General features: G+C 36.2%; 1 protein-coding gene across 2 annotated transcripts in view; it reads right to left on the minus strand.

Moving 5' to 3' along the window:
• Window positions 1-9,002: 9,002 nt before the first annotated feature.
• LOC149797398 (sterol regulatory element-binding protein 1-like) overlaps window positions 9,003-15,147 on the minus strand; it is a 49,950-nt gene continuing 43,805 nt past the window's right edge. For both annotated transcript variants that reach the window (XM_089962175.1, XM_089962176.1), the window contains 2 exons: window positions 12,138-12,249; window positions 9,003-9,629 (listed from right to left, as the gene is read on the minus strand). In XM_089962175.1, coding sequence (XP_089818301.1) covers window positions 9,385-9,629; window positions 12,138-12,249 — 357 coding nt within the window. In that variant the 3' untranslated portion in view covers window positions 9,003-9,384. The remainder of the gene's footprint in view (window positions 9,630-12,137; window positions 12,250-15,147) is intronic.

Raw genomic sequence — 15,147 nt, forward strand, 5'->3', positions numbered from 1 at the left:
CTATAAATGATATCACTGCGTATGGACTGGAAATAGAAACAATCAAAAATGATGTTGAAACGATCAAAGCGGGGTTATACGTGCATATACGGGAAATAGGAAAAATCAAACTTGATGTTACAGCGATCATAAATAATATAGACGCGCATACACAGGAAATAGGAACAATCAAAACTGATGTTGCAGCGATTAAAAACAGACTACCGGAAATGACAAAAATAAAAATCCCTCATGGGAACACCATCAACACAGTATACACGATTCGGTATGGATCATTCGATTGGACTCCTACACAGAATATAGTAAAAATCACCGCAACTGTTAAGGGCATTTATCGATTGACACTGGTTTCAATGATGCAGTTTAATATATTATCGTCGAGTTCATCCGGGTTTAACAATACAATATCAACAATTATAGACAAGGACGCAACTGAACCGTTTACAATTAAAGCCGTTGATAGAAATTTAACCTTGTCAAACATTACATGGTATGTGGAATTTGTAGCGGATCTAAGTAATTAAAAACACTAGTTCTTTTAAAATAAAAATGACCACCAAGGTAATTGAATCACAGGTATCACCGACGTCACATCAATATCGATTCAATACCGTAAAAGAATTCTCCGCGAATTTGAAAACGCTTTCCGAACAATACCGTGTAAAAACAAAAAAATACCGTCGAAAAATAACCACCATCGACGCGGTCGTGTACTCGGTGTCGGGTATAGTAGCCGGTACCTGTGTTATTTTATCCACGGTGACCATGATGGCCCCGATCGCTGTTCCAATCGCTATCTCCGCGGCGACAACAATTGCTGGAGTCGCCAACGCAATCACTAGAAAGATATCATCGTGTTCTCAGAAAAAACTCAACGAGTATACAGTAAAACATCAAATAGTATCCGACGCGTACTCGAAATTATCCGGGTTGATCTCGTTGGCGATAGATAATTCGTTTATATCCGATGTTGAATTCTCCACGATGGTCCAGTTGTATGACTCCGCGATGTCAAAAATCGAGGATTTTCAACTGGAAGCTGGAAACCACGTCGCTGAAACCACTTCAATGGGCTTAAAACATTCTCCTGAAAACAAGCAGGTTGTTGATATTCGGTGTTGAAATTAAACACTAGAAACGACGAATAATAATAATGTCGCTGAACCCCGAAGGGTTTCAATTACTTCAACGGATCGCGGAGAACACCACTCCGGTACAAACAAATATGATATCGATAACATCAACGAAGCCAGAATTCAGTGTAAACTTCCCTTCTCCGATTCCAGTGAAGGAAATAGCGCTGGCAAAATTGCGAATATATCATAGTTGGCCTAATATCCGAGCGGAAGCATTTAACGGACAACAACCTAATAACTCGCTGGTTTTTGCATGGACAAATAAACCCGATGGAACCCCAGACTGGAATGAGGTTACAATACCAACTGGGTCATACCAAGTAGAACAAATCAATAAAGAATTTCAACGCAGGATAAAATCGATCACAGGAAAAGAATCAAAAATCGCTATTACGGTTCATGAACCGACGTTATCGTCGACGATTGAAATAAGCACACCGGGGTATATGGTTGATATTTATAACAGTTCAATAAGAACCAGACTAGGTTGGCCTGAGAATCCACCTCATGAAATCTCCGCGGATTTGCACACGAATGCGCAATCGTATCATGAAATCAATCCCGGGTATCGAGATGGTTTGTCTATTATAAAAAACGCGTTATCCCCCAGTAGGTTTATATTTCAAGACAGGAATATCATGCAATGGTTTTTTCCGTATGATAAAACTCCTGAATCGCACGTCATACTCACAGTTAATTTAAATGATATCGATAGTTTTTTTTTTATCGAGATTAATCATAATTACCGATTGCAACTAGAACAACTACGGAAAACAAAAGCACGAAAACACGTTGAGGTGTTAAATCAACTTATATCAGACATGGAATATATCAATGAACGAATCGTTAAAATAATATCCGCTAACAGCGATGGTAATAAACAAAAATTCCTAACCGAGTATAATATCACAGAAGCCGATTTACCCGATTTCAAGTTTCCAGGATACAACGCGCCAGAACTAAGAAAGTCTCTTAATGATTTTCTCGGTCCATCAATTATCCTCAGACACGATAACGGAGATGGTGGTAGGCATATTGCTCCATACAACGTAAATATCGCATCGGTGATAGCAATCAATCTAGTGTGTGATGTTATCGAAGGGAGTTACCAGGTGGATACCAAGCAATCAAATCAAGCTCAACAGGGGTATATCCTTTATTCATTTTCACCAACAGCCCCTCCCGGATTCTTAATCGTTGAGAGCCCGATTAATCCGGTCTATATGCGATGCCATAATCGGTTTTTAACGAGAATTAATTTTAGACTTACCGATCAGTCAAATAACCTAATTGATCTACAAGAGGAGGAGTTAGTAATCACTCTGTTTGTAAGATCATTGTAAGTAGCCTCTTAGCAGCGGGGGGGGGGGGGAATGACATCGACGCGGTCGTCGCTGTGTTTACCGGACGCTGACGACGCTGGGATCGACGCGCAGAAAGTGTATTAAACCAAATGACGTCACCGTCGTCTAGGATGGACCGTCGTCGTTTTTTTTTTACCGGGCGCTGACGACACCGGATCCGCTGAGTGCAGAAGGTATTAATTAAGCAAAATAACGATTGGACAAAATGTCGGATTCGCCCCCCCTGCTGCTCCAGATAACCCATATTAGTTTTTCCCTTGTAGATCACGGCGGGCACGTGGATGACCGGTGTAGTCGTGTAAAACCTTTTCGTGTTATTAATGCGAGACAACCTCTGTACATGACATATTAAGGAACTGGACATAGTGATATTTTTCATGAACTATTTACGAGTGAACCAAAAGCCTTATCATGAACTGCTGCCCGCATTGCTAACAAAATTGCAATGCAAGTTATTGATAGTACTAAAAGTGCCACAGTTGATCAATTAAAATAACTGGGCTCTCAGGCAGCTCAGACGCTTTGAGATTGAATACAACGGTTGGTAACACGAGCACCATTATCAAACACGGTTCCTGTTACATTACCATCAACAGAATTAATGCCGCCTGCAGTTAGTAAAATCCTGAACGCGGCCGCTCAGCAGATTGTTAGATTTGCCGGTTGCAAATACGGCAATGGAGAGAGGATTGTGCAGCATTAAAGTAAATCAATAATTTATGCTTTCGCAATGTCGCAGCTCAAAGAGGTATTTGATTTAGCATTTGACATGGGAGCGCGTGTGTTAGTGGATCGAAGAGAGATTTCGAGTATTACTCATATCCAGATGGATATTCCAATCAATTAAAAACAGAATCCATATAGTTTCTTACAATCAGGCAGTTCATATCAGTTACAATTCCAATGCAACCCCAGATGAGACCCTAGCGTGCCAAATGGCGTACTATAAAGCTCAGAGGTCAATGAAAATCAGATATGCATCAAAGATTAGAGGCTATGTATCTGTAACCAAGATCAACCTTATATAATTAGATTTATTTTAATTTTCATATTTCATCAACTCGGAGAGAGAGAGCATCCTCCCCAATTAATAAATAAATATTTGCTCTGGTATTTAGACGTGAGCCACCAACGCTGTGTTTGATAGCCTAGCACTGAAACCAACTGATCTACTGCCTGTGTAAATACAATAAATGAAAAACCTTGTATTTAAAGTGGAGGCATATTGGAAAATATACGAGTATATCCTCTCCATAAAAAGCTAATTAAAAAAAATACATCACTTTGAATTACTATTTCAAAACGTTTTTATGTATATCCATACATGGAGTGGGTAATGGCGAGTGCTTGTCATGAATAGTATATTTAGGTCTACCAAATATTTGCGGATAATCACTGTTAATTCAGGTATTTGTTATAATAGCAAAAACAAATTTAGTACCAGTACAGAAACAAAAGCTTGTAATAACTTTGCTTTCAGTTTAAGCACGCAAATATTAAAATGTGCTTATTTCTCAAGTTACAGATGCAAAATAAACTGTTCTGATCATCATCTGTACTGGCACATACCAAGTTGTTTAAATACAGCAGGGAGCTTACGTGGCTTCATTACAGATTGAGACAGCAGCAGTTTCTGCTGCGTAGTATTCATAATGTATGGCCACTGTTGGCCACTTCATTTTCATGGATTATTAAATCCATGGGTTGCACACAGCATGTGGGTTTTATGATAAAATGTGTAAAAGTTATGTGGGATAGAAGGCAGTGACATAAAACTATGGGGTAAAACAGCCATTATCACTCTCCTGGAAGAAACTCGACAAATGTCCAGTACAGACCTTGTTGGATACTTGTTTTGGTCATCAGTTGGAAACTCTCCAGATACCCTGCTACATCATTAGAACAAGGGTTCATCCTTTGATTATTTTACAAGCAAAAGAGAGAGAGAGAGATGTAACAATATAAACTTTCAATCAGTAACATTTTGAAATTGCCCCCATAATCCCATTACACAAAAATTGCTTGCTTTGTCCACTGCTCTAAAACTGTGCATAAAATCTGCTTTACTTCAAGGAAACATTATTTTGTATTAAAACTTTTTCATCCCATGGGTGACAGCAGTAGATGGTATTTATGACATAAATTAATGTGAATGAATAACATCCACTTGTGCCATGTGTACCCAAGATTACCACTACAGCGTTTCCGCTAGGGTTGCACTACTAGTAATACCTCATACTGACAAAGATGGAAAAAGTCGGTACAGGACCAAGTTTTACTGGTACAAATGCTAATAAACCAATCTCATCAATGCATGGTTTATCTCTTGTTGTTGTTGTTGTAGGGTTTAATGCCCTTCATCTTCACATGATAGGCCATACATGGCATCATGTATTAATAGTGGAGGAAGAACCCGGAAATCCCCCAGAAAGAACCACCGACCCATGAGAAGCTACTGGCTAGCTTTCTCACATTGGCCGAATCCGAGACTCGGTTTATCTCTTGCATAGAGTGGAGAAAATTATGTTGTAAAGGATACTTTGTAGTTAGAAAACGAAATTAATGTGTTTCTGACCTTTAGAATAAGAAAATGAAAAGAATGAGTTTCTAACCTTTACAAAAGCTGTGTTTGTAATGGACAGCATCGCAACACCATGCCACTATAGATCGTTCCAGACAGCATCACATATTTTATCCTATCTCAAAGTAAATTATCTGGTCAGCATCCTTAAATGTAGCTAAAAGTCCCTAATTCGATTCACACGAAGTATTTAAAATGAATTAGGTCTTTTTAATTACATTTAATGATGTTGACTTAAACATTTACAGAGTTACAGATCAGATAAAATTTGCAATGCTGTGTGGAACAAACTATAGTGTTGTAATCCCATTCCAATATTGTTACTGTCAACAACTTTAACCACATACAATTAAAAACGTTGGTTCAGAGTTCATTTATAAAGTAAAAAGTTTCCATGCACCAGATATGTTTGGTTTTAGTGGTTTGGTGAGGCTGAAAATTCAGTTTCTGCATGGCTAGATCACATGACTTCAGCATACATGCCAACCATAACACTTTTTTCCACAAAATTATGCATTATGCGTAAACATATTCAGACTATGCATTTTAGGTATATCCCCCTCCCAAAATAATTAATAATTTCTTTTCTCAATTTTTATTAACATCCCATTAATCCCAGAATATTCTAGAAAAGACCGCTTCTATGTAGCTACAACATAAGAGTATGCCTGCATGTACCTTCCTAACAGTGTATGTTCTATTTATAGTAAGCTGCCCTATTTTCAAAAAACATGCTGGTTTCTATTTTCAAACTTTTGACCTTGTTTTCTATTTATGGCAGCTGTATGGCTTAGTAAGGAGAGAACAGACTGGTTTTCTAATTTGTAATCTTTGCTCACAGATTCTTTGCTCTAATTCATATCTGGTACAGAACCAGACTGGAGGTATTTGGCGCTAAAAGTCATCAGATTTATATAGTCAATGTGAGTGTTAGAGCAAAAATGTTTTTCAAATAGTTTCACAGATGGATTAGAAAAAGAAAAAAATCAAATTCAAAGATGAATACATGAATTACATAATACAGCATTCGATTCTAGGGCAGCTTCACACCCATTGCAGGCTGTGTGGAAAGGATTTTAATATTAGTCATGGTGGTAAAACAAAGAAACCTTGGATTAACTCCAATACTAAGGTAACTTTTTTTTAAACAGCAGAACTCAATTGTGGACAAAAATTTTATAAATGCAGAGGCATTATATACTTAGTTGTTAATAGAACTACCCCTAGCACTGTAGTGGTAGAAGACTACGTTGGTCCTTTGTTCAAATGAATGTTTCTAGACTCTCCTTTCGTTACCAGAATTAACAGTAGATTCCACTGAAGAAAACATTTTTGATTTGCTTGATAATGCTTTGAAAAAACATTAAGTTGGTAGAACTGTATGAGGTTTACAGCTGATAACGAATCAGTGATGACTGGCAGTGGCATCACTCGGGTTGGTGTCACCCAGTGCGGTAGCTCATGGTGTCACCCCCATGGTCCTCCTTCCGTAACAGACCATGCAGAATTCTTAGTAATGTCATTCTGGTGTCACCCCTCTGATGGTGTCACCCGGTGCAGTCCGCACCCCCCGCATCCCCCTAGCGATGCCACTGCTGTGCCTGCTAGTCATGTATTTAACTATGATCAGTTATTCGCTTATGAAATCTGACTAGACCTAGCAGTGTGTGCTCAGTAAAATTTGCAATTTTTCATTTTGGTGTCACCCCTCTGAGATAGTGTCACCCGGTGCGGTCAGCACCCCCCTAGTGACGCCACTGATGACTGGAATTCTTAAAGGAGTTGCATCCTATATTTTGAAAAATGTCGCCAACAGTGTACATATCAGGTTGTCCCCATCATTTAATGCACCTTGCTGCTGGAAAGGATGCTAATAAACTAGGAGAGCTCCTGAAGTATCAAGTTGGCATTCTACCTAACAACGTACTTCATGCAGACAGAGTTGATGAGCAATGGCACCCTATTTCCCAGCTACAAGACCCAATAACTGGAAGATATAAATTTCCTCTTCTTTGTCAGGTTATGAAAGGAATATTGGTTCATTACCATTTTAATACTGTGAAATTGTTCAGTATTGTTAACAAAAATAAAACTGAATTCAGATCCAGGATCAGTAACCCAGTACTTGGTGATCTACTGGTGTGCAAAACATTTGTAGTTTCAGCTGGTACAAAGTGTTTTGAGAGTCTGTTGCTTTTTAAAGCTAAAAAGTGCTATACATGAAAACTTGAAGCAGTAATTGATGTTAAAAGATCAGAGGGGTAAATAAATGATTTTGTACATATGCTCATTGAATTTTATCATGTTATATGTGGATTACACTTTTCTACTTGGATTACGCTTTTTCTTTGCCAGGGGTTGGCATGTATGCTTATGGTCGTCTACAAACATAAGCCAGCAAAATCCAAAACAAGTTGATCCTCTAGCAAACACAAAGTTTTTTGTTTTGAACAAGAATAAATAAATGCAGCAATGGTATAAAAAAAATTAAAAAAAAACTCCATAACAAAGAAATATCCCATTATTCAAGCATTTATTTCAGAGAATATCAGTGATGGTTTTCAAATCCCAGTGCAACTGATTTTGTGTCAACACTGATGTATGAACTGAAATAAGCAAATGCTTGCTGAAATGAAAACTCCTTGTTTCTAAATTTCTTTGTAGTAGCTTTTGATTTCTCTGCGCTTGAATAAAGAACAAAGATGAAAATGCCTTTGATGAGTAATCCTATGAAACTGAAATGGTATGCTTGTCTTTATCTATAGCACTTTTACTGGGAACTGGTGTAGATTTATCGCTAGATCTTTTTTTTTTTTTTAAAAATGAACTTATCGATTACTGTGTCATGATTATATCTTCTTCAACACAAACAGAACAAAGCAGAAAGTGACTGCATGGATTAACATTTATGAAACAGAAAGGAGTAATTAAATTTGTATTGTTTCATCATGAATCAAATATCAACCCCTTGCAATCTAAAGAAATGCACAGACTATCCTTCTAGTGCTGTGCTGATCCCAACAATCACTGATTAAAATGGGATTACAACCATATGGAAAGGATAACTTCTTAATGACTTTAATGTTGAGGCAGTTAACTATCAAAACTGTCAAAATCTTTTACAGTTTGTCAGTACATGAATATTGATAGAGGTTATCTTTTTTCTGGTACAAAAACAAATTATATGTAAAAATTGGCATATACCTGTGTAACGTAAACTCTGCACTTTAAGCCAAAAATGTCTGAAAAAAGTATACTGTTTATAAATGATATTGTGCAAAGTAAAGGGGAATTTCTTTCATGTCAAAAGTAAATGAAACATGTTGAGACCAACTTTTTACAATATGCAGGGGTCTTTAAGTTGGTGAAATTATATATATGAACAGATTATTGAATCTCATCCAGCAATTATGAAGAAAACAAACTAGAGTTGTAAAATGGAAATTACTTCTTTAAACTAGGAAAGGTTGTAGAAATATTTATAACATCTTGTTGAAAGACGGAAATTCTAGAAACCAAAGCACTAATTAACTGGAAAATACAACTTCATCTACGAAATAAAAACTCAAATGGGCAGGGAAAGTATTTTCCCTTGACAACAAAATTACAAAAACTAAAATCTAATTTACTTTCAATATAAATTACTGCACAGAATTCTTGGATCAGAAATAACAATTTCTTTCATGCCTTTTCATTTAAAGAAAATTCTACGTCTGATGGATGTGGCCATTGTAATTAATTTGGTACTACCGATATGTAAATGTTATATACTGTGCACTATAATAGAAAACCTCCATCTCTACTTTTGTGCTGTTTGAAACACTTATAGAAACAACAGGACATGCTGACGAAAAAAGAAAGTATAAGTGACTGTGGGATGTCTCCCTGACACAAAGCTACCTATAAATAACGAATATTAGAAACGGAAAAAGATTTAATTTTTTTCACAGGCAATGGATACAACTAAGTACAAATATCCTACTAACTGTGCACAATACCTGTCCAATGGCTGTTTACTTCTTGCTGAAGGAAGACAATAATAAGTTATAAAAACTTCCCCAAAACAAGACATTTCTTCAATGGACACTACCATAGATGTGTTTTAAAATATCACCCCACCTACCCCTTTTGGCAGCATTTTGGGGACTTCACAACTGCCAAACATCCATGTATGTTGGTGTGTTCAGTTCATGTCTTGGAAGGTACAAGAAACGCCAGTTTCATCAATTTACACTACTTTCTTTTTATAAATAAATTTCTTTATTTTGCCTCATGGTTTTACATTTCCTTGTATCAGTAAATATCAACACTGAATTTGCACCGACTGTGTATTTAGATTTTTGCCCTCAAGTTCTAACAATGTTTTTCTACAGCTCTGTACAGATTTCTTGTCCCCTATAACTTCATACATGCGACTGGCTTCTGCAATAAGGATCGCCCGGTCTCCTGGGTTTCCCATGAGTGGCTCTGGTAAGTAACGGCCAGCCAATAGGAAAGCTGTGGCTTGTTCCCTATCAGGGGCCTCACTATCAAAACTTGCTGTGATATCTGAAAGTTGAAGATAAGATATTTATGTCTAAAAGAAAACCATGTTCATAACAGAATTTTTTAAAATAATCTTTTAGCATGAACCGCTTAAGTTTATCTGCAAATTATAAGAATTTGAAATCATTAATCAAGTTCATCAAGGTAAGATATGCAAGCTTTTTAAACTTGTCAAAAAAATGCCCTTCTGAAGCAACTTGATGCTTTTAAATAAAGTTCTGTACAAATAAGACTTGCTTGAAATGTATAAAATTGAGTGTGTGTGATTGATTTAGATTTTTAATGTAGCTTTTACAATTTTCCAGTCATATTGCTACTATGTCTGCAGTGTGGTAGTTTACAGTGATGTCTAACACTGGGGCATCATACTGCAGTCATGTAGCATGATGTCCTACCCAGACACATTATCCTGTCACCTGGGTGACCAGTCCTGACACTAAAATCTTAATGCTCAGTGCCTTGCAAAGCACAAAGAAGGACAAACAGCAGTCAAAACAGACGATTTAGTAGCTAGCTCAAAATCTTCAATGGCTTTTTTGGGTACCACTAATAGGATTATATTAAAATCTGAACAAATGATAGAGTCCCTCAATGGGAATTTTGCCATACTGCTAAGTGTTAAAACCATCTCTGATAATGACATTCTTCAGCAATAACAGTATTTTCAAGATGGCCATATTAGATATCCAATTGTCATCATTTCCATTAGGGCAAACAAGACAAACAAAGCTTTTTGTTGAAAGCACAATACTTATATGAACAGCAAAGTCTAATCGCCACCACTTTCATTTACAACCACAACTTCAAAGAAAAACCCATGCTAGCACATCTATTCAAACAGGAGTAGTGCTAACAACAATTTCAAAATGGCCTCTGTGGTGTCCATACTGGATGTCTATGCAGTACCATTTTATTTAGGGTTGTTCCATTCAAACATAAATGGTATACAGGGAAGGCAGTTTAAAAAAAAAATTGCCAGGGTACTTTGATTTCAGTGTTCATATTAAAATGATAAGAAATTTTAAATTGCATCTATGAGTGAGTACCCCACTTTAAAAGTGCCTTCCCTGGGTCCCATGTATTTGTTTTAATGGAACAGCCCTTAGAATGAACTAAACAGCATGAGAATTCATTTAGTAAAATCCCCATGTTGATAATGCCATCTCTTCATGAGAGTAGCAATAACATGATTTTTATGACTGCCAATATACCAGCCATAATGGATGTGCAATGGTACCATTTTTATTCAGGACTAACAAGATGTCACAAGAAGTCTTTTTAAGAAAAGACCATGGCAATATTAACTTCTGTTCAGAAGTAGCAATACTTTCATGATGACCACTGTGGTTGTCATACTGTGCATCAAATATGCACCATTTTCATTTATGGCCAACTAGATGTTAAGCCATGTGGAGCTTTGAGCTTCTTAAAATAGAAAATTAACACATTTTGAAGTTGCTGATCTGCATCAATTCAGGAAAAGGACAAGAAGTGAAATTTGCCTTGGCATAGGCAATTTGTATGTGGTCAAGATGAGAGAGGGAGTGGTTTTCCTAATCCTTGTTCATGTTTGATTGGTGTCTTAGCATCTAGTTTTAATGTTATCTGTGGACTGTATATTAAATGCAGTCATTGTCAAGAGCACCCAGAACAAAAGATTCTTCATTTTTATTAACTTTACATATCAATGGGGAAACAGGGGAAGGTAAGTTTCATTTTTCTCTAATATTTACAGAGATCACACTTAGATGTGTTGGCACAGAGTGATGCCAAACTGGTCTTAATTCTGCGTAAGATACAGAATTGGAGCACATGCCTATTCAATCTCAACTAAATAGGATTATGTGAACTCCAAAATTCTGGTAAGAAATCAATAAATTTAACCATATTGGATATCAGACTGGCACCATTTCCATTTAGAGATAAAACAGAGATCATTATAAGTCTTTTGGTGAAATCACAATACTGATGTGACCAGTCATCTAGAACAAGCAGCTATAGAAAGATTTTCAAGCTGACCATTACGCTAGCCATATTGGCACCATTTTCATTTAGGACCATTTAGAACATCACAAGATGTCTTTAATGAAAACCAATGTTGATAGGAATACCCATTTAGAAGAAGCAGCAGCAATAGGCTACTGTGGCAGTCATATTGGACCATGCTGATGTAGCCGTTACTAAGAGTAGCAATAACAAGCTTTTTCAAAATGGCCACAGTGCCAGCCACTCTGGAGGTATCAATAGTACGATTTTCATTTAGGCCAACTACCTCACTGAATGAAAGTGTGTGTACAATTGCAAAGCGAGCTTTCAAGTATTTTAGGAGTAGCAGTAATAAGAAACTTGAACTAATGTATGAACAAACAAAAAATGGGCTATCCCATATCTTCTGGTATATGACAAGTAGAACTAAAATTCCATCCATTGATCTTGTAAATAAACCCAGAGTAACAAGAACTTTGTACATATCAAATTCATAAAAGATGCTAAAAGCCCAGCGCCATTTACCTCTTTCTTCCCTTGATATTCTTCTCCTGATGATGCTGCGGTCCAGTAACTGCTGTGTCCTATTGGGACTTGCCCCTGCCATCATTCTAGCTGTTGCCTCATACAGGAACACCTGTACATTGACAATGAAAAACTGAAACAATTGTGGAAGGATACATTTTCTACACACAAAGTGTGTATTAAAATGCATTGATATTAGGCAGATAAAATGGGCAGGGGAAAAAAGCTGATGTTTCAATATTAACTTGAAACTTGCCATGAAGTTCAGACAGACAATATTGTGATAATTAATGATGGCTTTAATGGAAAAAAAGTATGCAAATCAAAACTGAGGACATTCTGAACCTTTTAAACATGATACCAAGGAAATTTTTTACTTGGACACCAACATATCAACAATGCAAGCAAAGTCAGATTAAAAAAAAAAAAAAACTTGAAATATTCTAAAGCATCAATGTCTGTAATTGTGTGCATCTTATAAACAGTACAGGTCCTTCAATTAATTTCATGTACCAACTTATAACCCAAAAGTATGCACAGAAATATATGGCATGTCCAGATTCAATCCATAAAATGCACAATAAATGAGAAATGATTTAGTGGCAAGAACTGCTTTTAATGAATATTCAAGGTCATAACCTGTTATATAACAGGGATAGTTCACATGTACCCAAACTGCAATGTCATCAAGGCAGGTAAGAAGTGGTCATAAGCTGTTATATAATAGGGACAGTTCACATGGACACAAACTGCAATGTCATCAAGGCAGGTTAGAAGTCACCTACAAGCAATTTTAATTTCAAAACAAAAATGGCTGACATACTGCATAGTGAAAAAAGTGAAAGCTGCCAACTTTATCACTCTCTGAGAAGACAAGCTGAAGAGCTATAGAATAAACCCAACGAAAAGTGTCATGGATAGCACTAATGGAGGAGCTAGGACTCTCAACTGAAAAAGAAATGGTCAAGTTCTTGTTGGACAGGTGAGCCCCTGTACTGTATGCATATTAAGTTATTTACCTGTCACAGAGTATAGTTCAAATGTTTGAATGTTTTGATTTTTGTTATTATAACTGGCAAAGAATTTCTCTTGATTTACTTTGAAAATAAAAAAGTAATAAAAAAAGCTTGCTTGGTAGACTAATCCATATTTCACTCTTAATTGCACAATATGTTCCCTCCATATATGTATGGGGGGTAGGGGCAGGGTACTGGAGTATTCATAGAATGATCAGAACAGTTATGTGTATGTTATTTCCAATCATGAAATAGGCCACTCAATTATGTTAAAGAAATTAAATAAATATAGAACTGTTCTCAATATAGATAAATTCTATTTGACCTAGGAAGACTCTGGAAAGGTAAGAGCCTTGTTAGCATATTCCTACACAATTGCACTTAAGCTGACTAACCCATGAATTTAAAAGATGAAACAGTTACTAGTTAGAAAGTTGTACCTATATAAAACCTCAGCTTATAAACAAATATAGTTTAATTTGTCCTCACAAAAAATGATACAATCCCTACATTAACAATTTTGGGTGAAATCTATTTTTATTATACACATTACAAAAATATCTGTAGACGGGCTACTCTATACAGCAGTCATCTACTAACAATTAATATGTCTGCAATGACCATTGGGTTCATACTTAGTTACCTAGTTACAAGCATAAGTATATATAGGCTCTGTGTTTCATTTCCTAATTCAAAGTGGAAATCGACCTTTGTAATGGACTATGTAGATTATCTTGAGCCATCTTGTGTAAACTGGCAACAAACAAATTTAAAGTTGTGAGAACTCTGCATGGGTGATGTTACTTCCTTATACAGCAGCATCAAAAACGTGAGAAAAAATCGTGTTTCAGAAACTGAAGCTGAAGAAAAAAAAAAAGAAAAAAAATCATGGATGACATGTGTTTCAGGTACATTAAAGAGATTTTTTTAAATGGTAGTTTCAATTTTTTTTTAAATATTTTGTGCAGTAAGTTTATAATATTTACACTTTATTAAAAATATACCAGTGATATAAAGATGCATACTCTTACAAATTTGTTCAGCAGATTATATATATATATATATATATATATATATATATATATACACACACACACACAAGGCTGCGCATGTGCTCATGCACATCAGTCCATCATTATAGCGTGTGCATGTTTACTGGGATTTTTTGTCACATGAATTTAGTCGTCATTAAGAGACATTAAATTGTTCCTATCTCATTTCTGGTGAAGGTTGTATGGACAATTTAAGTCTTTGTGCCCAGTATTGCAGCTATACATTAATGGAACTGAATAATACTCTATTCAAAGACTGCAATTAAGCCTAAAGGGACGAGATCGTTGTATGCACTAGCAAATCATTTCTAACTATAAAATAATGATAATGATAATGTTAAAGCATACATAGATAACACACAATACTGAAAAATGTTATCTGAAAATCTGTAGATGTCCTTGGAAATATGCAAGGATGTAATATATGAATGCAAAGTTCCCCCAAACCCCTATCTTTGCTCTCCACTAGCCCTTGCAAGTTCATGTTTACATTGTAAAGTTTGCTTTAGTGGCCTAGTTCATGAGAAGTAGTATTTTATAAACCATTGTTCAATAAGTCATCTATAACATGCTTTCAAATATTTATTCATCAATATTCTGAATGAAACCTACCTAAACAGTACACACCTTACAACAGACATCCTGACAATGTAGTCTATGTCTCATCTTTTAGTGCGGGTGTGCTGTGATGTATCCAGCTGAATCCTGGAAACAAATCTGAGTTCGAAAAACATCAATGTGTCGAATGCAGTCAAATCGAGACAGGGAGAGATCATGATACTGTGCATGACAAAATACTCTGCCACTGATAATGATGTAATTACATCAGTGGACACGGATATTGTCAGATATGTCTCAGGGCAAGACTTGTACAGTATACACACAATTCTGAGTATTAAAACTGCATGTTATAATTCTCAATAATTACAGACATTGCTGCTT

The sequence above is a fragment of the Sinohyriopsis cumingii genome, chromosome 6, assembly GCF_028554795.1.
Source record: "Sinohyriopsis cumingii isolate HCF-2022 chromosome 6, ASM2855479v2, whole genome shotgun sequence".
NCBI classification, from domain to species: Eukaryota; Metazoa; Mollusca; class Bivalvia; order Unionida; family Unionidae; genus Sinohyriopsis; species Sinohyriopsis cumingii.